The 27,184-nt window shown below is 40.3% G+C and overlaps 1 protein-coding gene across 1 annotated transcript in view; it reads left to right on the top strand.

Annotated features, from left to right (window-relative positions):
• The first annotated feature begins 13,166 nt into the window (after positions 1-13,166).
• Positions 13,167-27,184, top strand: part of HCN1 (hyperpolarization activated cyclic nucleotide gated potassium channel 1) — a 197,192-nt gene continuing 183,174 nt past the window's right edge. The window contains exon 1 of the mRNA XM_027880861.1: positions 13,167-13,611. Coding sequence (XP_027736662.1) covers positions 13,238-13,611 — 374 coding nt within the window. The 5' untranslated portion in view covers positions 13,167-13,237. The remainder of the gene's footprint in view (positions 13,612-27,184) is intronic.

A 27,184-nucleotide genomic window follows, 5' to 3' on the forward strand; every position in this document is an offset into this window, starting at 1 on the left:
CTTAAAGATGATTAAAAATATTGCTAAGTTAACTTCCTTCCTTAGACATTAGCTCTAATTTTTACAGTTAACCACAGTCTTTGCCTTGTTAGAAGTGATCACTGGATCCTGCAGGTAAAACAGTGCAATGTCATCACTCAGTGCTTACACTGCCTAGCCTGCATGACTTCTATGTTAATAACAGTCATCCTTAAGAATGATCAGTTGCCCATTTATCCATATTTACAACTTAAATAATGAATATCTACTGTTTTCTGAGACACTAGCTGTTCACTCTGAATTTCTATAGATGTAATCCCTAACCAGCATCATATTTCAAAGCAAAAGCAGCATATACATGGCTCCCTGTAAGTACAGGTATCCAAGTCTCTATGCAAAATGAATGGATCCACATTTTTAAAGACCCACAGTTTTAAAGACAGAATTATGTAAAAGCTTTTAGTCATTAACTGTAGAATTTCTAACATGTTAGATTGTTTCCCTAAACTAAAATTCAAACTGCGTATTCATGATTTGAACTTCAAAAGTTAGAAAAAATTTATAATGAATCTCTTTGCCCTGTGAAAGATTTTTTTCCACAGTCCTCTGGGTATTGCTAGAATTCCACCATTCCTATTTGTATATTCTGTTATAGTCTCCTTATAAAAGCATATGTTCCATGTTTTTCCTCCTGTTTCCATGTGGTAGGCAAAGATATTCCATGACTCAAACAGCATTAGCAACTGAATAAGTCTTTGAGTGTACTGAGAAAAATGGAGAGATGTTAACAGCCACATCTCACAACAGTAGAAAAAATGCTTGTGTAGCATTCACTGTCATAGCCGAGCATATGCTATCCATGGTTCTTTAGTCATCTGCTTGGAGTGGGCAGCACTGCTGAGGAAAAGACAATCTGTCTCTCTGTTAATGGAAAAGTATCTCTACAGAGAAAGAGTTGACTGGTATAAGGGTAAACTGTTCAGTGACTTAGAAACTGAGAAACATGAAAAAAAATGTATGATCACTGTAAATAAGTATTACCTTTTCTGCTAGAGCAGCTCAGATATTTATGGCATGTGAAATGCAAATACTGTAAAGCTTCTAGTCTTTGAATACTTGAATACAGAAAGCAAGAAATGTAAAATATTTTAACTAAACACATCTGGAAAATGTAGTAAGTTGTAAATTTAATTTTTTCTCAGGTATAATAGCATATCATTTTAAAGTATGCTTGTAGTTCAGGACAGGAATGAATAAACCACCTTTAAACAAGAGAGCAGAGGCAATGGAATGGATCTAGAAGTATTAGTGCATAAGCTAATCAACTCTCATTTCTCACCTGAATACCATGACTCAGGTAGGGCTTCCTGCTGCTGCTGCCACCAGATTGCTTCACATAAACAAGCTCAACTGTGTGGATAGCTTGACTATCCTGTACTTATCTGTTGGCTGCAGGGCAGGCATACTCCTTATATAGATCTGAAGCAGCAGGTGACTGAGCAAACAAAAGTGAAGGTTCAACTCAGCACTGTTATCATGTTCTTTCTTACTTTTTCTTTCACCACAGAACATGCTGCTGGCATTTATCAGACAACAATAGTGACATCATCATCATCATCATCATCATCATCATCATCATCATCATCATCATCATCATGCTGTAAATGGGAACTAACAACTCTTTCTTTTAATAAGATCTCTAACAGTAAAATCCATTTGAATTGGTGAAAAAACAGGGGAGAAATTTTTACCAGCTTCACAAATACACAGATTTAAATTTTATATTTCTTCTGTGCCAAGAATCTGCCTTAGGCTGAATTTTAACAGATGGACAAAACAGCACAGATTTTTTTTTACAAAAGAGTTAGACAAAACAAAGTATATTTCTGTTGTATCCAGTTGTGGTGAATTTTTTTTCTAATTTCCAAAATAACCAAGATTTTAAGGAAAAAATCAAATTTGCTGAAGTGTTATTTGGCAGGAAAGGAGCCCTTATCTTTCATCCAAATACACATTCAAATTCTTTCAGTTAGAGTCCAGAATCAGGAATGGAACCCTCTGTTCTCCTGTTGCCAGGAAATATTTATTAAATCCATTAGCAAAATGTCTCTCCTCTCCGTCTAGCACCAGTTCTACAGATGACATCAAGCTGGGAGGGAGCGATGATCTGCTGGAGGGTAGGGAAGCTCTGCAGACGGATATGGACGTGCTGGATCGATGGGCTGAGGCCAATGGAATGAGGTTCAACAAGACCAAGTGCTGGGTCATGCCTTTGAATCACAGTCTGAGGCAGCTCTACAGGCTGGGGCAGAGTAATTAGAAAGTTGCCCAGTGGAAAAGGACCTGCAGGTGCTGGTTGACAGTAGCTGAACATGAGCCAGCAGTGTGCCCAGGTGACCAAGAAGGCCAATGACATCCTGGTCTATATCAATCTTAGTGTGGCCAGCAGGGCCTAGGGCAGTGACTGTCCCCCTGTACTGGGCACTGGTGAGGCCACATCTCGAGTGCTGTGTCCAGTTCTGGGCCCCTCACTGTGAGAAAGACATTGAAGGGCTGGATCTTGTCAGTGAAGGGTCTAGTGAGGAGTTTCTATACAAAGTAGTCTTTAGCAGTAATTTTTATTGGAACCAAAAGTCACACAAGAGAATACAGGCATTAAAAAAAATCTTTAAATAAAAGAAAATATATATTTATGTATATACATATGAATGAAAGAAGGCTATAGGAAATAAATATTTAAAGTGCCTTTCATAACTGAAGCTTTAAGTAACATTACTTTGCAGTTGAGGATACTTATTATGTATATACTTTCCAAAAAGTTAAAACTTTTATGCTTTTTTTTTCCCACTTACTTTTGTTTTAAAATAACAAAGTCTTCATATCTTTTTCTGATCTTACTTAGAGGGAATGTTTGCAACGCCCTAATTTTCTACAGATGCCATTGCTGGTTCAGCAATACTTTGGTTACAAGAAAATTGGTAGCTACTGCCAGCATTAAACTTCAAATTCTTCTGAGATGGCTAGGATGTTAATGGTTAAGGGCCTCCTTATGCTTCATGTTCCTAACGCTTCCACTGTGACAGTCACAGAACCATAGAATCTGCTGGGTTGGAAAGGACCTCCAAGATCATCAAGTCCAACCCTTGACCCACTATCACGGTGGTTACTAGACCATGGCACTCAGTGCCCCAACCAGTCTCATCTTAAAAACCTCCAGGGAAGGTGAACACACCACTTCCCTAGGCAGCCTATTCTAATGCCTGATTACCCTCTCTGTAACGAATTTCTTCTGAATATCCAACCTAAACTCCCCCTGGCAGAGCTTAAGACCATGTCCTCTTGTCCTACTGCTGATTGTCTGGGAAAAGAGACCAACGCCCACCCGGCTACAATCTCCTCTCAGGGAGTTCGAGAGAGTGATGACATCTCCTCTGAGCCTCCTCTTCTCCAGGCTAAACAACCCCAGCTCCCTCAGCCTCTCCTCATAGAACTTGTGCTCGAGTCCCTTTACCAGCCTGATTGCTCTTCTCTGGACCCGCTCCAGCACCTCAATGTCCTTCCTGAACTGAGGGGCCCAGAACTGGACACAGCACTCCAGGGGTGGCCTCACCAGCCCTAAGTACAGGGGAAGGATCACTTCCCTGCTCCTGCTGGCCACACTGTTCCTGATGCAGCCCAGGATGCCATTGGCCTTCTTGGCCACCTGGGCACACTGCTGGCTCATGTTCAGCTTCCTGTCAATCCAAACTCCCAGATCCCTTTCTGCCTGGCTGCTCTCCAGCCACTCTGTGCCCAGCCTGTAGTGCTGCAGGGGGTTGTTGTGGCCAAAGTGCAGGACCTGCCACTTGGCCTTGTTGAACCTCATCCTGTTGGAATCAGCCCAACTCTCCAGCCTATCCAGGTCCCTCTGCAGAGCCCTCCTGCCTTCCAGCTGATCGCCCCGCCCCCCCCCAACTTGGTGTCATCTGCAAATTTACTAACGGTAGACTCAGTTCCCTCATCTAAATCATCAGTAGTCCTGGGAATTGAGTGACTTACATAATTCAGTTAATAAAGGCTAGGTTTTCTCTTCAGTCTTACTTTTTCAGAAGACATGAACTTGCTACAGACACACAAGGTCCCTTATAATTCTATGGGATCTTGCGTGTAAGGCTTCCATAGGCATGGAACTCAGCTCTGATAGTGCATTTACAGAGCAGCACAAAGGCTGTCTCCCCTCTACTATGTCTACTCACCATACAGCTGTCTCACCAGCTGCCATTGTCCTGCTTTCCATCAGCAATCCAATCATCCAGTTTTAGGGTGTGTATGTGAGGTCATATGTATTTTCTCCCAGCAGTGTCCTAGGGAAAGAAAAGCCTCTTTTTTTTTTCCATTGCTGTTACTAATGATTTGTTATTTCTCTTTAATAAAAGGACACTAGGCCTGTAATAGGTACATTCTCCATTATGGTAGTTACCATTTCCTCATGTATTGATATTACAACTTGAAAGGAGAAAAAAATCTAATTCTTAGAGAGTGGAACTTCTTTATAATCACTAATTCAACTACATTCAAAGTTGGAGAAGTCAGAGTATGGGAACCTGCTTTGAAACCTAAACAGCCAGTGTTTTGTCTGCTGTAGCAGTTCTTGCCTCCAAGTACTTATGGCAATTCAAGATGTTACATTTGTTCAGCTGTGCATTTCGTAATGTTTGCTTCTGCCAGCTGTGAGAGCTTAGTCCCCTCCTATGCAGCAGAGATGCCTTTAGCTGCAAGAAAGCTGCCCACGTGAATTGGGGAACAGAAAGTCTGACAGCAAAAACTGGGACAATCCTTCCGGAGTTGTGTGTTCAATGTCATTTAGACTGCATCTCAGAGACAGTACAATCGACAGGGAATAGTCCTGTGTATTCTTATCATTGAATATGCCAGTAACTGAAATTTGCCTACTGCCAGCGCAGCCACTTACGAGCAACACAAAGTCTCCCTGAAATTACTGCATATATAGGTGTCTTGAAGACAGTAGTGCTGGTACAATCTCTGGTCTTTTTATTTGCTAGTAAAACTGAAGATTTAAATCAACACTGAAAAGATTTATACCTTGACACTGCTTTTCCCAAAGTACTCATTAGACTACAAATACTTCTTCACAATTAGAATTTAAAAAAAACATTCTGGAAAGTTGTAAAAGCAGAGTAGATTTAAAGAATTTTTTTGAAAGTCTTCAGTGTTGGTTTTTCTTCCCCATTGCGGGCTTAGTAGCTGAAAAGTTCCTTGAGTTTCAGTAACTTGAGGATCTGTCTACAACCTAGAAACAACTGAAGCAGGCCTTCTTTTTTTTTTTTTTTTTGAAAGCAGGTAGAAACCCTCAGCTTTCAAGATTTTAAATATCTTCAAGAAAGATTCCAAGAAACTTTTTACAAGCAGTATATTCAACTTAAAGAATATTACACTGAAGACAGTTACTAGTCCTGAAAAACAAAGCTCTGTGTAAGGAACTGAATAGAAGACACAACTTAGGCATACTGCTTGTCACTAGTACCTATATCCATTAAAATATGATGGTAAAGTGATGGATCATAAGTGCTTAAACTAAGTCAAGCAATTTAGCTTGCAGGATTAAAACTGACAACTCTAAATGTTAACTAATGAATTAAGTCAACAAGATGGCACTTTCCAGCTACCTCTAAAAGCACCCTAACAATTTTGGTAATGTGAGCAAATTTAGGATGAACAGGTGAAAAAAATAGTTAAGTTCTGAAAAATCAGGACCATGGAAAGATGATAATTTAAAAGGCATATGTCATAAAATCATAGCATGTTTTGGGTTGAATGAGACCTTAAAGATCATCCAGTTCTACCACCATTTCTGTGGGTAGGGGTACCTTCCACTGGACCAGGTTGCTCAGAGCTCCACCAGCCTGACCTTCAACACTTCCTAGGGATGAGGTATGTACAGCTTCTTTGGGCAACCTGTTTCAGTGCCTCACCACCCTCACAGCAAAGAATTTCTTCCTAATATCTAACTTAAACTACTCTCTTTCACTTTGAAGTCATTGCCCCTTGTCCTGTCACTATATGCTCTGTAAAATGTCTCTCTCCATCTTTCATGTAGGCTCCCTTCAGGTACTGGAAGGCATCAGTAAGGTCATTCTGTTTTATACTGGTATTTGCAAATTGTTGAAATATACATATTTTAAAAAGCATTTATTTATTTGGTTCTGGAACTTCCAGAAGGAAGAGATTTTTAAGTCACAAGAACTTGGCTTTGTGGATCGATTATGCAGTTATATAGGTACACCGTGCAATAGGAGGAAAAAGTGATTGTTAATGTCAAGTTACACTACAGACATTTTTAGAGAAAATGTACATTTTTCTCATATTACAGAGAAGGAAAGCAAGAATACTGAATATATCTGCTACCTGGTGTAGTATTTAGAACTCTTAATTGTAACATGTGACCTTTCCCAGCAGCGTACACTAATTTTAGAAGTCTTCATAGGACTAGGCTTTGTATTAAACAGGTATCATGTTTTATATATCAAAATTATTCAGAAATGTCTACATCTTTGTAGTGTCAAACCATAGTTCTTCAAACCAATAAAGTAATAACATAAATATGCTTCATAAACACTAGCCAATATTAATATAAAATCTACTGCAAAATATTTCTTCCCAATAAGTATGTATAACTGAATATTCATGGAAAGTAACATAAGTGGGGTAGAATCAAATCAAAATTATTTAATTGCAAGCTTCAAGTGACCAGAGAAGAGCACATATTACGAGCCTGGATCAATCCTTAATTAAGCTGGCAGAGACTGTCATATAAATGCTAATAAATAAAAAATAAACACATAAATAAATAAATAAATAAAAACCATTATTTTCCTTCCTTGCTAACCCTGCTTTAGCATTTGACTTGATGGTGAACTTTTCTTGGGAAAGAATCTAAAACAAATTTCACAGGGCATGAAACTTTAACTTGATAGAAAATACATTTGTTCTGCAGTAAGGCGCATCTTAGGGGTTTTCTCATAGAAGTCTTGTTACTTCTCTGTGCCTCAGTTTCGTTACTGAACACATACCTATGCTTCGATACATAGGCTATTATTTTTTTCATTTCAACAGTTGAGCTGTTGTGGGTATGTTCAGGTTATAGTAAAATGAGAAAATAAGAGAAGCAGGACTGTATTTACTACAGGTATAAAAATTTACTATGGCAGAAGAGAATGAAATTAATTTTGAGGCATACATTAGTATTACAGTTATAGATTCATCTAGAAAGTACTGGAATTAATGACGTCATAGTACTCTGATGAAGTCCAGTAAGTAAACAAAATAACTTAATACTGACAAATAAAGCAGCCTACTAAATTTTTAATAGTGATTGATTAATCTAGGACATAGCAAAGGGGAAAAAAATCCCCCTTTTTCTGCTACCACTGCTTTCTTGGAAATTTCCTTTACAAATTTCATTTTTCTCTCCTGACATAGTCACAAAACCAAAATAAAACTTAACCAAAAAAACAAGCTATACCTGCAGCTACAGTGAGTTTTTAACCTTTCAACCATTTATAGGCCTGGTGCAGTCTTCAGAACTATTCACACACATCACGCTCCATTATTTCTCTTTATGTGAACCAAAATTCTCTCATCTAAACCAACACGTTTGGCCTCAGGAGAGTTCAATTTCCTGAAATTTCCTCAACTGGCTGAAAACAACAAAAGTTTTTCTGACCTGGAGAAGAATTCTTTTTCCCACAGAAAGACTACAGATTATGAAAATGCTTTTTCATCCTAACAGTCTCAGGATGACTACTGAAAATTTTAAGAAGCTGAGTTTGTGGCCACTTGGGCCACAAAAATACTTAGGATAAATAGCAGTCAAACATGCACAATTTCCTTCTATATAGAAATAAAAGTATAAAAATATAATATTTGATTAAAAAATTAAAATATCCATTTTACAAAGAAATATGTACCTGTGTGGTTTATACATATGCTGTATTTGAGAAGCAAGGGGAGAATTATATGTGTTACATGTAATGAAGCTTGTCTTAAATTGTACAGCATTTTGACATAACAAACCAATGGCAGATCTATATAATGACACCAGTGAAATAGAATATTTCCAGATTTTTCTATCGCAGAAAGAATCACAGAATCACAGAATCAACCGAGTTGGAAAAGACCTCTGAGTTCATCAAGTCCAACCCTTGATCCAACCCCACTCTGATTACTAGACCATGGCACTAAGTGCCACATCCAGTCTCATCTTAAAAACCTCCAGGGAAGGTGAACCCACCACTTCCCTGGGCAGCCAATTTCAACATCTGATTACTCTCTCAGTAAAAAAGTTCTTCCTGATACCCAACCTAAACCTCCCCTGGCAGAGCTTAAGACCATGCCCTCTTGTCCTACTGCTGATTGTCTGGGAAAAGAGACCAACGCCCACCCGGCTACAATCTCCTCTCAGGGAGTTGGAGAGAGTGATGAGGTCTTCCCTGAGCCTCCTCTTCTCCAGGCTAAACAACCCCACCTCCCTCAGCCTCTCCTCATAGGACTTGTGCTCGAGTCCCTTCACCAGCCTGATTGCTCTTCTCTGGACCCGCTCCAGCACCTCAATATCCTTCCTGAACTGAGGGGCCCAGAACTGGACACAGCACTCCAGGGGTGGCCTCACCAGCACTAAGTACAGGGGAAGGATCACTTCCCTGCTCCTGCTGGCCACACTGTTCCTGATCCAGCCCAGGATGCCATTGGCCTTCTTGGCCACCTGGGCACACTGCTGGCTCATGTTCAGCTTCTGTCAATCCAAACTCCCAGGTCCCTTTCTGCCTGGCTGCTCTCCAGCCACCCTGTGCCCAGCTTGTAGCGCTGCAGGGGGTTGTTGTGGCCAAAGTGCAGGACCCAGCACTTGGCCTTGTTGAACCTCATCCCATTGGAATCAGCCCAACTCTCCAGCTTGTCCAGGTCTCTCTGCAGAGCTCTCCTGCCTTCCAGCAGGTCAACACTCCCTCCCAACTTGGTGTCATCTGCAAATTTGCTAATGGTACACTCAATCCCCTCATCCACATCATCAATAAAGATTTTAAATAGAACTGGGCCCAGCACTGATCCCTGGGGGACACCACTGGTGACCATCTGCCAACTGGATGCAGCCCCGTTCACCAGCACTCTCTGGGCCCGGCCCTCCAGCCAGTTCTTAATCCAGCACAGAGTGCCCCTGTCCAAGCCATGGGCTGCCAGCTTTTCCAGGAGTGTGCTGTGGGAGACGGTGTCAAAGGCTTTGCTGAAGTCCAGACAGACACATCCACAGCCTTCCCCTCATCCACCAGGTGGGTCACCTGATCACAAAAGGAGATCAGGTTGGTCAGACAGGACCTGCCCTTCCTAAACCCGTGCTGGCTGGGTCTGATCCCTTATCCATCCTGTAGGTGCTGTGTGATTGCACTCAGGATGATCTGCTCCATAACCTTGCCAGGCACTGAGGTCAGGCTGACAGGCCTGTAGTTTCCCAGGTCCTCCTTGCAGCCCTTTTTATGGATCTGCGTGACATTTGCCAGCTTCCAGTCATCTGGGACCTCCCCAGTGAGCCAGGACTGTTGGTAAATGATGCAGAGTGGCTTGCTGAGCTCTTCCGTCAGCTCCCTCATCACCCTTGCGTGGATCCATTCTGGTCCCATCAACCTGTGAGGATCCAAGTGGCTCAGCAGGTCACTAACTGTTCCCTCCTGGAACACAGGGGGGCTATTCGGCTTCCTGTTTCTGTCAGTTCCAGAAGCCAGTTACTGTTGAAAACTGAGGCAAAGAAGGTGTTAAATACCTCAGCCTTTTCCTTATCTTTGGTGACTATGTTCCCCCCCCATGTCCAATAAAGAATGGAGGTTTTCCTCACGCCTCCTTTTGCTATTGATGTATTTGTAGAAGCACTTCTTGTTATCCCTAACAGAAGTGGCTAGATTGAGTTCAAATTGTGCCTTTGTCTCTCTAATTTTCTTTCTACATGACCTAACTATATTCCTAAACTCTTCATGAGTAGCCAGCCCTTTTTTCCATATCAGTAAGCTCTCTTTTTTCCCCTAATTTCCTTCAAAATCTCCCTGTTCAGCCAGGCTGGCTGTTTTCCCAGCCAGCTAGCCTTTCAGCACACTGGGACAGCCTGCTCCTGTGCATTCAAGACTTCCTCCTTGAAGCATGTCCATCCCTCCTGGCGCCCTTTGTTTTCAAGGGCTGTTTCCCAGGGCACGCTCTCAACCAGTCTTCTGATTACGCCAAAACCTGCCCTCTGGAAGTCCAGGGTAGTTCTGTTGATGGCCCTCTTTGCATACCTGAGTATTGCAAACTCTACTCTATTATTTCATGGTCGTTCTGCCCCAGACAGCCTATGACCACCACATCTCCCACCAGCCCCTCTCTGTGAACAGCAGGTCTAGCAGGGCCCCACCCCTGGTAGGCTCATTTGCCAGCTGAGCAGGAAAAAACAGAGGAAGCTAGGCAGGGTTGGTCATTCCGGTAGGTCTACATTCCATGCAGGATAAACTCTGACAAATGAGACATTAAATGCAAGTGAAAGCAAGTTTCATAAAAGAATAAATCAAATGTTCTTGCTATGTCCAATTTTCTTCATTCCTAAATGAAGGACCATCACCATTAATTCAATCTTTACCACTCCTCCAGTTAAAGAAATGTACATCAGAATCTGTTTACAGCAGCTGTAAATGTCTCCATTTCGCTGTTCTGATTTACTCCATTACAGCTTTATTTTCCCCCAGAACATGAATAGTTGTTGCTCTCCTAGAGACCATTCAGGTCAAGGACTGCATGCAAAAGTCCTCCGAAACAAGATGTGAAGAGGTGGGAAGAATTCTAAGGTTGCAATGCTTAGTGGAAATGGAAAGTGTCAGTTCCACTGTTGCTGATATGGTAAACTGTGTAAGTACGTGGGAAAGCACTGTGTGCATTAGCCTTTTCATCTCTTGCCTTTGCAGGCTTCTGTCAAATATCACGTGAGTTAATTCTTTCAGAAAGCTGCAAAATAGTAATAATTTCTTACTTTTTAATTATCATTTGGTGACAGACATTGGATGAGGGAAGGAGGCGGACATCATCTGGGGATAAAACACTAAGAGGTTTTTGTCTGTCAGCAGCTGTGCATGAGCCATTAGCAGCTGTGCACACACTCTTCACTGTTTTAGGATAAAATCCTACAGAAAACTATCACTCCAGATGGGGAAGGCTTATGTATGTCAGCCCTCAACCAATCACGCTGCGAGGTATTCCTTCTTATGCTGGTCACTGCCCAGCCTCCAGTAATCCACGCCGGTGCATCTATACTTGCCATCTTCTTCCACTCTCATAGGATGTTAACATCTTCCACTCTAAAGACATCATCAGAACCTTGTGTGTTCGAGTGCACTAGGCATAAACACTGTTAGAGCTAGAATTGTGAAGGAAGGTCTTCAGATCCCATTTTGAAATACAGCTCCCCAGTACACCTGATCTGCACTGTGGTCACTGTTTATCTCTTAGGTTTAAGCATCTGTTGTGTAAAGGACAAAGTATGTAAAATGAAGTGAAAAATACCATTGAAAATACCAGAGTTAAGCTTGTGAGACTTTACTAATTCTTTCCTATTATACTTTTAATGTGCAAAATGAAAAGTGTGTTGAGAATGTGTGAAAAACAAACGTTTGTCTAACATATTTCAAATAAAAGCACAGGACCCACATGTATATGCTCTAATATATGTCTTTATGCTTTTGCAGGTACACACAAAAGCTGTAGCTTCTGTGATAACACCTTAAGATACTGATTCTCTATCATTATGTAACCCAAAAAAACGAACACATTTAGGGGTAAATATCAGCATCTCTCATTTTTCAGAGCAGAGACAAAGTATGGTTTGTAAACAGCTGCTTACCACTGGCAGAAATGCTCTCTCAGCTCCTACCTCACCCCACACTCCCCGAATACAATCCCCAGTTGTTAGGACAATATGTGCAGTGATACCAAAGACAACGCATATTCTATTTCCTTAGAGTGTATGCAGAGTATTGGGAGGTACAAGTACCTCCTGTTTCCTTTCTGACCAACAGCTTTCCTCTGTCTCTTAGAGGCTTCTAAACTGTAACTTACGTACTTAAATATCAGATGGGGTGAACTGAGAGTGGATTCCAGTTTCTTGTTGACACACAAATTAAGTTCACCTCTTGGCATACGTGAAAAGATTGTCTTAGCAGTCGGGTACAGCTGCCATTTCACGCCTTTCAGGAAGACAGGCAGGTGCCTGTGGCAGCACAGCCCTCCCGGTGGGAATTGCATCCCTGTATGCTCCCGCCGTGCTCGCAGCATCTCACATGTTGCGTGTCCCTGCGCTCATGCGCTCGGCCCCGTGTTTTCAGTCAGCGTTAAGGCTCGGGGACAAGGAAAAGCCGCTTGGCAGGAGTGTCTAACCGGAGTAATGTGTTTTGTTTGTGAAAACGAATGCCACTCAACATCTGGCCTTCCCTCCTCACTTACATTCTAGCGATGCTCCCTTGCGTTGGGCACACGCAGCACTGTTAGCAGATGAACACAAAAAAGCCTCTGTGACCTCCAGTGCCACCACTCGACCTAGGGGCCAGGCAGACCCCTGCCTCTTGTCCTCTCCCTGTTTGCCTGCTCCCTTAGGAGCAACAGAGGCTTACCGAGGGACAGGAGAGCCCGTGGAACCTCCTCCTCGCATCACTTCCAGCCGCTGTTTCCCGCTGGGTCTGTGCAGGCTCCCACCCCACGCCTCGCCCCTTGCTTCGCCTAAGGTGAAACATCCACCCACGCGCGCTCCCGCTTTTCTGTGCAAGGCACAGTCAGGGCCAGTAGAGATTCCCCCCTCCGCCTCTCCCCTCCGTACAGGCTGCCGGCTCCTCCCCTGCCCTCTCTCCCTCACAGCCGCGGTTGCCGCGGCCCCTCAAGGACTCGGGGGCTCTCAATGTCAGGCGGGCGGGCGGCGCGGCCGCCGGCAGGGGGCGGGCACGGGGCGGCGGTGCCCGCCCTGCGCGGAGCGCGGCTCGGGCCGGCGGCGCTGCTGCTGCCAGGCGGTGCGAGCTCAGCCCAGCCCAGCCCGCCCCAGCCCAGCCCAGCCCGCCTCAGCCCAGCCCAGCCCTGCCCAGCCCAGCCCAGTCCACCCCAGCCCAGCCCAGGGCGGCCGAGCCCAGCCGCGCCGCTGAAGGGCACCGGCGGCGGCGAGGCTTCCTCGCGCTTTCCCGCGGCTGGGGCGCGCTCGCCCCGCAGCATGGAGGCTGGGAAGCGCAGCTCCTCCGCCGGCAGCCGGGACGATGGCAGCGCTAACTCCTTCCCAGCCAAGCCGGCGGCTCCGGCGGAGAAAGCCCAGAGCAGCCCCGGCAGCGGCGGCGTGAAGGAGCATGGCAACTCGGTGTGCTTCAAAGTGGACGGCGGCGGGGGCGAGGAGCCCGTGGTGGGTTTCGAGGATGCCGAGGGACCCCGGCGGCAGTACGGCTTCATGCAGCGGCAGTTCACCTCCATGCTGCAGCCGGGGGTCAACAAATTCTCCCTCCGCATGTTCGGGAGCCAGAAGGCTGTCGAGAAGGAGCAGGAAAGGGTTAAAACTGCGGGGTTCTGGATCATCCACCCCTACAGCGACTTCAGGTGAGCGCGGGGCTCACGGCGGGAGGGAGCGGGGTGGCCCCGCCGCCTCGCACCTCGGCCGGCGCGAACTTCGGCGGGTGCCTGAGCGGGCGGTGGGGCAGGGCATGGGAGCCGTGCTGGGACTGCCGCGGTCTCGGCCAACCCCGGCGCTCTCCAGAGTGCTGCACCCGGGACTGCCCCGCAGGCCCCGCGCCCTCTGGGCCACCGCCCGCAGCCGCTGAGGCAGGATGGAGAGCTTTATGGCCCTTCGTCCTGCCGTCCCGGTCTGTCCGCCCCGCAGGGCCGCAGTCCGTCGGGCATGGCTCTGCCCCAGAGGGTGAGAGCTCGCGGGGGGTTACATAGCTGCATCAGCATCAATAAAATCCCTAGGTGTCTGCACAAGGCTGCCCTTCCCTGAGCACCAGGTGTAAACACTTGTTCCAGGGGTTGCGTGAGGTAAGCGCATCTTGATCAGAGTTAAACAATCTGAGTAAATTAAGTTCATCCAGGTGATGTGCGGGAAACTATGTTTTTGTAGGGAGGCAGGTAAACGTGATGCCAAATTAGCGTTGCTTTTATAGTAAGCTGCATGGATGCAGGATGGGGATAGTTGTGCAGAAAACAGGGCAGATAAATTCCCAAAAAGTTATATTCCTTTTAGAATTACATTTTTAAGTGTGGGGTTGTTTAATTGCATTCTTTATGCCAGCTGGCTGTATGCCTTTGTAAATGTAACACTCACTACGATATTTGCTGAGGAACTATCGTTGTCATTAAGCGTATTTAATCAACAGCTTGCATTGAACAGCCTACGTCTATACCATAAGTGAATTGCACTGGAGACCATGTTTAATAAAGGAAAATCCAGAATGTTCAATAGTTACGCAGATATTCTAAGAAAAACTGGATTAAATAGAGCGTGGAAACAGAAGGAGATACTTTCAAAGTCCAAGTTTCTCTGGGACTATTTGGAGTGAGGTGTTACGCAGTAAGCCGTGCTAGCACCTTGCAGTCGAGCCCGAGAGCAGTACAACTACAGGAGTGAAGGAGCATGGCAGCACTCAGTTATGACTTGGAATCATGTTTCAGATCCCTGCTTGTCTTCCTAGTTCCCAGAAGGCAATAAGCTGCACTCATTCTTTTCCTGAAGTACCTTTTCCCCCTTTTCATGCCAGCTCAGCTACACTAGCAGGTGCATTAAGGGGGGAGAGAGCCAACCACCCACCCACTCCCTTTCTACCAGCCAGAGAGGGATGTAGCAGGTCACATCTGCTGTGGTAGCATGCACAGGGGATTAGGAGGGTCTGATAGCCTCTTACTTACCCGTGTGTGTACATGAGTAACTTTATTCACATGAGGATTCCATTAAAATGAATGAGATCATTCTTGGGAGTAATTTCCCTTGTTTTGTTGTAAACTCTGTTTCTGAGTGAGTTGCATACCCAAACAATGTTTTGTGCAATAGGAACTAATTCGTCATATTTTGCAGCATGTAACTTTTTAAGCTGTTGTGTGAAATAAGTGTTTTGTTACAGAAATATCTTCTAATTCTGTCCTAATTCTTCCAGTGGGAAGATTTAGAGATTGTAGCATATGTTTCCCTATTTTTTCAATAGGAGTAAACAACACTGCATCCATTTCAGACCTGTTGTCTGAATAGTCTTGAATTAATTCCATTTTCTGGTGATTTTATGATGTTTTTATTTCTTTGAGAATGGAACTGTGTGGTTTTTAAATAAAATTCATAGTCTTTCATTCGTGTTTGTGTGGTGTGGCCTGCTCAATTTTTTATCTAGTAGGACAATCTTGGTGAGAAATATGAGATGTTTTTGTTTTTCTTCTCCTGAAATACTTGCTACTGTATAATGATACAACTCTTTTTGGGTGGCAGTGTGAAATGTGTGAAGAGTTGCACTATATAGTATATTCACCTTCTTATTTGGGATTTACAACAATACTAGTAATTGTCTCCTAGCAGCATCTCTGTACCAGAATAAATGTGTATGTATGATGGAGTGGTCTTCATTTACTTTTTTGCATGTTACTTTGTAACAATGTAATGCTAGTATGTCTTAAAGCATACAAAGATGTTTTAGCCCTAAAAGATCCAAAGAAACAGGGGTATTCCAGTGTCACTGTTTCGATGTTGATACCATCAGGGGAAAAAACTGAATTTTCTACCAAAATAACAAGGAAAAGGTAAAAAGCTGAATATTTTATGGTATCCAAGTTAGAAGACTTAGAGTGTGTTTGTAAATGCAGCTATTATTAGGGTGTTTGTGGCACATATGAGAATAGATATCCCAGGAAACTTTAAGTATAGGCACACCTAGGAGAATATTGGGTTAACCATGTAAAATGTGAGAAAATTGTGGTACAGGCTCCTGTGGACTTGTTTTGGGTATTTTTTCCTCCTGGTTCTGGATGCTTGTGTGCATTTCCTGGGAGAGTTGGATGCATTTGGCTATATCTCTTTACCTCATTCTCGTGTTTTTTATAAAAATAGTATATTTGCCTACACCAAGCAGTATTTTGTTGTGACGTTTGGAGGAGTGGGCAGCATCCCTGTACTATCCTCTCCCTTTTTTTGGTATGAACAAAGTGTGGAAGCTCTGTCTCTAAATTTAGTGCTCTGTGAATTGGTTACCTGCATCCTTGTAGGACTTAGTCTTTAGTTTTATGGTTCTCCATCCCGTCTATGATTCAGGGAAAAATTGTCTCTTCATCAGGCAGATACACCCTTGGAGTATTAAATTCGATAAGTATTACATAATTTTTCCACAAGGGGACCATTTTGTTCCTGGTTGTCTTTTTCTAGGCTTCTGAGGTTAATGTGTAATTTGGAAGCTGTTATGTAAACCAAGCACCTAATGCACATCAAGACTAGTACAAGGCCTCCATTTATCTCCTTGCAGCTGTGATTGCTGTGTCTTTGAACTTGGACAACAATTCTGTGTAATTGCATGACTCACAAAAATGAATTTATCAGTCAGAGTTTACTGAAGTTCTGAGTGTGTTCTGTAAGATGATGAGTGCCTCCGTCCATCTGTTCTCCTGTGTGGAAGAATGAGCCTGCAGGAGGGATCACTGGTCCAGCCCTGTGGCCTTGTAGGCACCAGATGAAAGTAGCACAAAGCCAGCAGGAGATGGGAGCAACTGCACATGGTTCTGCTGCTGCCACACACATTTCACTTGTTTCATAGCAGAGTTGTGGTAAACATGGGCTTTTGGTGTTAATGGACATGTACGTGACAATGATTAATTACTCAGTGTCCTTTGGCATGTCAGGAGTTTCTTTAATGCTCAGAGGGCTTGCTTGCATGTGCCTGGGCTGTTTGTCCAGCCCTATAGTGTCTAGCCTGTGTGTACATGGAGAAATTCCCACTGTCATGGAAATCTTGAGTTTATTACCATGTCGGTGACAGCATCTGTAGACAGCAATCTATAAAGAAAGCAGAATTACTACTGGAGTGGCATCTTTTCACCAGAAATAGCAGTGTATGAGACAGACTGAGTGGAAATAATATGTGTATGCCTAAATGTAGCCTTCTCACTCTGATGGTTACAGTACTCAGCTTGATGTTTGATAACAGCCTTTGTCTGGAATTGGGAACAAAAATTATAGTTGGCTTCAAGATGAAGTAAAGCAAGACTGTGCTGTGGTGTTATTTGTCACAGTAGTAGTGCAGACAGTGCTAAAGATCTTTTTCAGGTATAGATGAATACAAAGTATGAACTGATTTGCAACAATTAAGATAAAACTGTCGGCTTTTTATTTCTGGGTAACTTCATATATGTCCAAGAAACTCAAAGGCTTATTTTAATGATAGCATTAAAAAAAAAAAAATTAATTCCAAAACTTGAACAGAAAATTTCAGAGCACAGCGAATAGTAAAGGTATGCCAGATTTTTTTTTAGCTTGTGTGCCATTCCAGTTTCAAAATCTTTTTGTATACTAATTTGAGGGATGAAGTAAATGCTTGAGGTTTATAATATATAAATCTTTATAAGTCATAGAAAGCTCTGTTGGTTATACCTTGTGAGTAATTTAATGCCAGGTTTTGACGGGTTTTAATCAGGGTGAAAAACACAAATATATTTGCATGTGTATATCTAGCTAGTTACCAAAGACTATTTTTGCATCTGTTGCTATTAAAAAACGTTCTGTTATATTGTGCAGTTTTATGCAAACCATCCATGTTGTCACGCACATGTGCAGCTTAAATTTTCAAGTAAGTGTATGCCAAATTGTAAGTCACAATTACCATGTATTAGTGTGCCTCATGATGGTATTTTTTTTTTGTTTTGTTTGGTATTTGTTTGTTTGGTTTTTTTTTTTTTAGTTATAGTTTTGGGGGTTTTTTAAACATTTGAACTTACATTTGCTTTATGAATCAATTTTCTTTTTAATTTTTACCTATCTTTTGGACCTTTCTTTGACCACTAGTAATCACCCTAGCTTGGTAGACTGTGCAGCTCACAATCATATTTCTAAAATTTGAGCATTGGTTTAATACCTGCTCTTCTTCAGGCCCAGTCTTCACTCTGCATGTTATACCTAGCGTTTGCATTTTAAGAGGCTTACGGTAAGCACTTTGTCCTTTTCTTTTGTCACGTCTCTAATGTCTCCTTTGAAGCTAATGAGATTTATCTCTTTGTGAGCTGTTACATGCTTAGGTTTACATAGAGCAGTAGAGTTGGAACGTAATACTGTACGCGATGAAGACAAATTGATAGAGATATATGCATGCAAAATGAAGTATATAAATCATGTTAGTTTATATTAAATAGATCAGATACAAATTAGTGTGAGTTTTAATGGATACATTATGTCACTGGTAGTGTAGGAGTATGAAATGTCTATAATTTTGTATTCCTAAGGTAGTCATTTAATTCTTACTACTCAGGATTTGTCCTGAGATTCTACTGCAGTATTGAGATTTTTGAATTATTTGCTAATAAACTGATAATCATGGATTTTTAATTATACTGTATACTGTACATTCCTTGCACAAACAATTATAAAATAGCACAGTTTTGGCTAGGGCCCTTTCATGTCTCATTTTCAAATGCTGTTATGGTGACTGTATTTTCTAGTTCTAGTAAAGAAAACTTTGTACACTTAAACTACTATTACTTGAATGTTCCCTCATTGCATGTGGATACATGTGAAGAACTGTTTAGTACTAAAAGGATTATTAATGGTGCTAGGCTTTTTATTTGCTGCATTCCAACAATTTTTGCACTTTACATAGATAAATGCCCAAAACATAAAATGACGAAATTGTGGCATTAATCTAAATAATGCATTTATAATCCCTGAAAATTATTTCAGACATTAAGTTATATATTAAGCTTAATTATAGTTACCCAGGTGAAATGCAACACCGATAAAGGCAGGCTGAAGAGAAATACTTTAATGATCCTCAAATGCATAAATGCATGCTATAAAGAGGAAGGAAATTGCATAAAAGTAATGGAGGGAAACTGCAGCAACAAACACCTAAGTCAGATATTTAGAAAGCAGGACCAAAAACAAGGAAGGGAATATTCTATTGGAAATGCTTTGATATGGAATATAGGCCAGAAATTCATTAGGTTGTTTTTCATCTCCACTTTCCATTATTTTTCATATTGAATAATATCTTTGGTTATCACTGATTCATTTGTTATGAATCTAGTTGACTAAAACTAGCCACTGGCATTTCCTTTTGCAACAGTTGTAAGCATGTGTGAGATAAAATGCGGATGCAGAGATGTATTTTGTGCTTTTCGACTCATGAAGGCCATGTATTCTTTTCCCCTTTGGAATTTTCTTCAAGAGCCACTAAAGAAAGCCAGTGGAGTCCACCTAAGGTTGGTGCAGCAGCCACTTGCCTCTAGGGCATGTGGGACTGATTACGCCTTTGTTTGTTCAAGGGAAGTGATTAATTTTATTGATAAGACATCCTTCTGTCTCTAGATAATGTAGGATACTAATGCCTAGTTTGAGCTCACTTATGTGTTAAACATTTGCCAATTTTCATTATGTTGATTCTACTCCTAGAATATCAGTCTATTCAGTGCCTCTTCTTTCACGCTTTGGTCATGTTTAAAGCAGAGAAAGAGCTGAATGAGTGTAATTCAGATAATTCCTCAGTTCACTGAGCTACTTTTAATTTAACTTGGGGCATTTTGAAGATCACCGGCAACCCCTATAAATAAGTATACAAGTACATGTTTTTTCTGCAAGATGCCTAATTTTACAAAGTTCACCTTTTCACAGTCTAAATGAAGGCAAATATGTTCATCATGATTTTGAGATATGTTTAAAAAGCAACCACAAAATAAAATAAATCCAAAATGTTACAGAATTCCTGTGGGTAATCTAAAAGATGGTGTTCTGGGGTAGTTATATTAGCATCTTTAACCTGGGTCAGTATCATGAGACTTCCTCTTCAGTTTTCTGATTTTTTTTTCTTGTCCGCAGTGAGAAATATATATATATCTATATGTATATATGTATAAAAATAAAAAAATAGTTCCTGTAAGATCATCATTATGCTTGGGCCTGTGGGCAAAAAGTACCGATTCCCTTATTCCAGTTGATTATTTTAGCACAGGTACATATTTTTGACAGTGTTCTGGGACTTTTTTAGCTCATCAAAATAAACAGTTCTTATAAATGAGTTTTTCTTCATCTTGACTTTCTTGGACTTGGGTATATGAAGGGAACTGTGAATTGGAATGATGCGTAAAAGCATGAAAGAATAAATAAAGGTATGTGTTTAGGATTTGGTTTGGGGGTTTGGTGACTACACAGATAAATGAAAGATGCATAGTGTTCGATAGGTTCCTTAAGATTTTTTTGTTTGTTTGTTTTGTTTTGTTATGTAGTCAGGTTAAAGTTTGAGTGGCTCAGTGTCTGATTGTTCAGTCTGGAGTAACAGAAATAGAAATGTATACATTCAGAGGTCACTTAAAATGTATGGGTCTTTAGCTCTGCATTTCTACCTACCTATCTAAGATCAGTGACATTATAATATTTAATTAAAATTTGTCATCTTTTTCTGAGAGGTTCAGATTGAAGGTATAAGAAGGCAAAATACTATTTTTAGAGAAAAGGATAGAATATGAAAATTTGTAGAGAAATTTACGTCGTTTGGTTGTAAATAAGAGGTAATCTGTTCCCACCTCTGCTTTCACTCAACAGTATGCCTGAGAACTGTTTTCTATGTCAATATACATTTTTTTTTTGAGAGAGGAAACTTTTAACCTACTTTGCAATGTTTAATTTTTAACCTGACAGTACAGTTCTCGTTAATTGCTTGAAAGTCCTTTAGCTGTCTATTCCCTGATTCTTTCCCAGAGGCATGATTTAATTTTAAAAGTCATAGTGTATTCAGCTCTAATTATTGGAGAGCTCATTCTAGACACATAGTAAGGTATGTTAATGACCGAAAACTGTATCAGCTGGAGTCAATGTCAGTGCTACCTCAAGGACACTGTCATTTAGCTTCTATAAAATCTCTACTAATATCTTTTAATCTGATGATAGTCAGATTCAGGCAAGCTGCATAGTATTTTTCAATAATCTTATTGCTTTGTAGTACAGTGCAGCTGGAATAAGTCTGGAGTAAACTTAAAAAAACCCCCAGAACCCCACAACAAAGACCTCAAAACTGTTTTTATTTTTGCCACTGAACTTCCATCAACTAAAGTTGCATTATATAACTAAGAATAGGATTTGGATCTTATTTTATTAACTTCTCTGTTGTCTATGTATCTATATTATCTAATGAGGCATTATATTTAATAAATAATTTGACACATAGTTGGAATCTAGTGTGCTGCTACAATTAAATTTCTTTCTCTAAAAATGTCATATATATTTAAAATTCTTATTAAATATTTTGTTTTCAATTGAAAAAGGTTTCTTTATGCTCACCGTCAAAGCTAGGGTTTTTTTTGGTGGTGGTTGTTGGTTGGATATTTAAATTATGTGTTTTAAAATAGCCTATATATATAAAACTTGTTGTGACTGGAGAGGTTTTTTTAGGTGGTATCACTCTTTTTAATACAATTTTCAGTCTGAAAGTCACTAAATCTTACACTTGCACTAAAATTCCAGTATATAAAGAGCCCCACAGAAATAAAATGTACCCTTACAATTTCAACTATTCCAATTCTATACTTATCTTACTCTGGTTGACTGCAGGTTTTTTTCCTCTCATATCAGACTACAGTGTGGAAATATTGTTGCTTTCTTAGCTGGTTTTGTTGTATCTTACATTAATTTACCAAATCCTCTAAGAAGCACCTCTCTTTATGACATGACTGCAGCAATAGGCTGTGTGCTTCAGAAATGATATGACTTTATGCAAATATGTGGATTGCAGTAAATTTAGGGTAATATATCATGATGTCCTAATAATAAATGATTATTCCATCTTTTTCTAGGCAAAAGTTATGGAAAATATGCAGAGCTTTTTTAAAATACATAGAGTAAGATCTATCCAGCTCTACCTAGGAGATGGAATAAAAGCATGACTGTAAACCCATGGGGATGCAATCAAGTTTTCACATAGTTAGTGAGAGATTTTTGGTCAGGCTCTTGAATCACTTCTGTCTAGCTGTTTGTTCCAGGAGGATTTATTATTTCTGTCTGGTAGAGAAATTATTATGGCACAAGTAGTAAGTACTGCTATCCCCTACAACATCTTACTGCCTGGCAGTAGATACTTGCAAGCTTCTGTGTTCCCCACACACATCCTGGGCTACAGGTTCCTTGGGATCGCTGCATATGGGCTTGTTTGCACTTGATTTTTCAGTGAAGATAACAGCCAGGCTTGCCTGTCACTCTGGTTCACCTTGTCTTTGGTGCCAGACAAGCCCAGTAGTAACACAGAGATTTCCTGTTCCAAGTAGTGATTAGTCTGTTAGACACAAATCTGGAATCAAAACACAGGTAGTAAAATAAATCAAGCATATACCTCAAGCTTTTTTTGGTAGTTGGGTACCTTTCACATGTACTCAGCTTACCAAGCACACTGAGGAGCTGTTTTGAGGGCTGTGTGTCCAGCATTCATGGAAACTGTTATCGGTGTGACTGCCTAAGTACTGAATCCTTCTTTTTCTAGCTTTTATTTATAGCATTTATTATGGTGTGACTTTCAGGTAGTGGAATTCTGCTATAGTCAATGAGCAATTGAAAGTTAGTTTGAGCATGGGGATGTAGTCCCTGAGAGAGTATTTTTTTGAAAACATTTTCTCCTTTTCCTCATTCTGTTTTTCCTTTGTCCTCCTACCTCTCTTCCTGAAGGTATAATGCATTCTTTTAAATAAATGGAAATGATGCATTGAATTTTTTTTTTAAATTTCTTTTTCTGCCATGTACTTTTCCATTCTTGCCCTGTCTGTTAGCTAGGAGATACTGAGCTGTTTGTTCAAACTAGCAGGAGAAGTTAATCTAGGTGTTCTTGGTAGTGTCTTGGAGTTTGTAAATAAATGCCTTGTAGTAATTAAAAAATAAAATTGCATGATTATTTTCTATTTCCTTTGACTTGGACAGGTTAGCAGCTTTGTGTTGAGAATTGCAACGTGATGCAATTGAACATACTGTACACCTAGTAACAAGGTACTTTGCCAAAATTGTCCCCTCAGCCTGCATATTGCTAGCATGGGAATTCTAGTTGCAGACATCTATCACATTAAAGATATAATTATAAGAAGCACACTTTAGTAATGCAAAGAGAGTATGACATCAAGAGTAAGCACTACCAGATGGTAGGCAATCTATCAGCATTTAAAAAGGGTCAAAATCGAAAATGTCTGAAATCCGATGGCTTATTAAGCGTAGATATCACTTGTGTGGGAAAAGTGAGAGATGAGTAACCTAACCATGAGGTGCCCACATGACCAAAACAGACTTCTAATTGCATGCACTCTGTCCATAAATATCTGAAATACTTATTTTTCCTAACTTAAATGTGTTTCTGAAATTTGGAACAGAATATTAAATACAGTGATACACTGCTGGGTGTTGAAAACTTGAGTAGGATTTGTACATGTTTTTATTGTTTATTTATTGAAGTAGTGAATTCATTGTGATGGCTGATCTCTCTGAAATGGAAGAAGTAGTCTAAAAACACTTTCAAGGGTTTTGGTGTTAAAAATAATTAAATTCAGGATATAATATTTTTATTATTTTGTATGCATATTATTTAGCCAAATGTGAACTACATTTGACAAATTATGACTGAATCCAATTAAATCTTTGTTTTTACATTGCTATTTAAAGGTACTACCCATGAGTTTTAAATTCCTTGCTTTACTTTACACTGTTCTCTCTTTTAATTTCCTAAAGTAAGATTTTTCCAAATCTGCATGTGTGCTGTGCTCTGTTTTTCACTTGCACGCTAATTTTCTTTTGTGAAGAGATGATTCTCATTAAGACAGGTGTGAGGAATACTCCTTCGGAATTATACAACCTATCAATGGTATTCAGCAATTTCCACCACCACCCTCCTCATTCTGCAGGACTGTACAAGCATTGCTCAATATGGTTGTTTCTGTCATTTCTAAGCTGCAGCCAACTTTTACATTCTCCACAGGCTAGACCAAATTTATCTTTCTGTGGAAAGGATGGGAGAGCTGCAGTGAACTTCCACTCCCACACTTGTTCCTCACGTCATGACAGAGTTCAGACTTACTTCAGGGAAGGAGAGCTAGCTTTATAGCCCAGGAGTGTGAGTACCACGACTCTGCATAAAATGGTGGCAGATGTTCCTGCTGGGGCTACTGACTTGTAATTCTGTGGAGTGTTGCTGAATAACAGATCATCTTAACATTGAATGTGCACACTGGTATTATGCCACTGGCAAAATGAGCAAAAGGAATATGATATTTAACTTGGTTTCATGTTTCCAGTACAAACTTTTTCATTTCTGGAATGGCTTTGAAAATCTCAGGTTTATCCAGTGATGTGCACAGAGTGCGCAAATCTATACGATGGTAGATGAAGATCTGAGATGGGAGTCAGAAGCCCATCTATCTTTGGATTTCAGGACCTAGATACTTGTAGGCATCTGGACTCCGTGCCTGAATATCTTTCAGAATTCCAGCCATACGGAGCCCTAAATGGTAAAACAGATTTTTAAAAAATGTCACCCATGGGTGCTGTGCATTTTCAGAACTAGTCAGAGTAATTTAAATATGCCTCAGCTTCCATTTTTGTTGTACTATATATTTTGATTTGCACTTTAGAGATCAATATATTTCCTAAGATTGTGAGAAAAAGTTCTGTTAATAATTTTTCACCCTCAATTTCTTGCTGTTCTCCACTAATGAATTATTAACATCTCTTTGGCAGTTCTAATTATTGCACATCTTTAGTTTAAACACGTTTGATTAGTTCATAACTCACTGTCCTCCAAAGAATGAAACATAAATATTTGGCTAAATTAGATTTTGTCTTTCTGAGCAATATTGGCTTGTCGCTAAAACCTCTTATGAGATCTCCAAAGTAAAATGTTTTCATTTGCTGAAAACCAGAAACCTATTTATTATATTTAGTCAACTACATTTTGAGTGAATATGGATGGAAGATAAAGATGGACATCTGGTGTTTTATTCACCATGGAAAGTGCAGCTCTTTTTTGTTTTGCTGTATCAAAACAGCAGCCATCTATCAGTATGGGAGTAAAGAGCTTTCTCGATATTTTTGCAGTCGTTTATAGGTCGGGTCATGGGTCCTTGACCAGAGTTTCTTTGCGTGCTTATTTTAGAGCCACTTATCAGTGACTACAATTATAGGCAACTTTACTTGCATGCAAACACTTTCCCCTGTAACCCTTAACCTGTGGTAGGTAGCTGATGTCAAGACCAGCCCATTGGTAAGGAATATGGAATGTCTTTGTTTGAACATCCAAAGACTGGAGAAAGGATTTTTGCCTGAAAAGACTTCAAAGTCATCTGTGAAAAACAAAACACTCTACCAAAATATAAAGTGGAGAATAAGATTATTAAAGAATTCCCTTTTATATTTTTTTTGATAAATATTTATAGGTGAAGCATATAACAAAGCCTGTGGTTAAGTTTGAATAAATCTGATATCTTTATCAATCTTTTATTTTTCAGGCTGAAAACTGACATGTTATTCTGAAGCTTAAAGTGACTTTCTCTCTTACAAAAATGAATAAAGACACTGTGGAGGAAAAAACTTTTATCTTTGTATATGTATTTTGTATAACAGCTTTAGATGATTCTGTCTCCATGAAGATGGAATAGAATTTTAAATTGATCTAAGTCTTGATGTCAGATATCTTCCACTGGCTCAATAACCATTTCATATGACTAAATTAAAACATTTAACAAATGTGTTTCAAGCAAATAATCTGCTGTAATTCAATAAATACTTTGTACACATGGTTTGTAAATTTAATATATAGTGGTTTTAGAAGTGGATTTTGAACATCTATTTAGTTGTTGCATGACAAAATGTAATAATCCCTCATTTTTTAATTGCAACAAAGCAATGGAAATTACCTGGTGTAGTGCTGGCAAAGGTGCACGGGAAGTAGAAAAGGTGTCATTGCATATAAAGGCAATATCCTGGAGTGCTTGATATTGCAGGTTAACTCCTGATTTGTGGATCAAGAAACAATTTATTAATTAAGTTCATATAGACCATTTTTTTGAAATAAGAATTTTTCTGTTTGCTTTTTTTAAGGATAACTGAAGCCATTTAATTTAAAAAAAAAAACCCTCTTTGTTTCCTTATATTGGCAAAAAAGGCCATTCAGCCATTGCATTCCATTACACTGACCAATGTTCATAAATGTCAGAGACAGATTTTATATCCCCGGAAACTTGGGTTGTGTTCCAAACCTTCACCTTTTTTGAGCTGCTTATAGCAGCAGAATGGAGGCTTTCCTCAGGCCAGCTTGCATGGAACTTTCTGGAGCATTAGAGGGTAAGCAGCATGAAAAGACAATGAGAGAACCAGCAAGATCACAGTTACCTAGGCCAGCAACTAGAACATCTCTGAGCATAATGTATGCTCTTTCTTGTTTACTTTGCTTGCTTTTCTGGGTTTTCATTTTTGTTTTAAACAAGTGAATATTAGGTCTATCTGATCCCTGCTCTGTCTAGCTGAATAATTAGCTGATTTGTTTTGGAAAAGCAGGCAGAGAACTATGCTGTCAAAAGAATGGTAACACTGGAATGTGCAGTATGCAAATTGGGAAGTTTTAAAGAAATGTTAAAATTAACATTGCATCCATTTAAATACTGTGGAAGGCAAATGGCTATCAGAGATTTATGAATACAGGCTGAGTAATTAGAAAAATGGGGTACATCCCCCTGTAAAAGATGTTCATAATAAATACACATGGGGAAAGATATGAGCAAGCTTGTTGAAGATCACTTCTTTCATTTTTATGTATTGTGCACATTTTATTTTAAATTAATTGATATTTTAGATAAATGAATATGATTAATTCAATTAATGAAATTCATAAAATAAAAAATCCATAATCATACTAAAGCCATATTCAGTATGTGGCTTTGAGTGTGTACCTGAATGTCTTCTACCTCCATTTGCTCAGGAATTAAA

This window comes from Empidonax traillii, unplaced genomic scaffold (genome assembly GCF_003031625.1).
Source record: "Empidonax traillii isolate 1590-97213 ecotype Southwest subspecies unplaced genomic scaffold, ASM303162v1 scaffold77:size1270838, whole genome shotgun sequence".
Taxonomy (NCBI): Eukaryota; Metazoa; Chordata; class Aves; order Passeriformes; family Tyrannidae; genus Empidonax; species Empidonax traillii.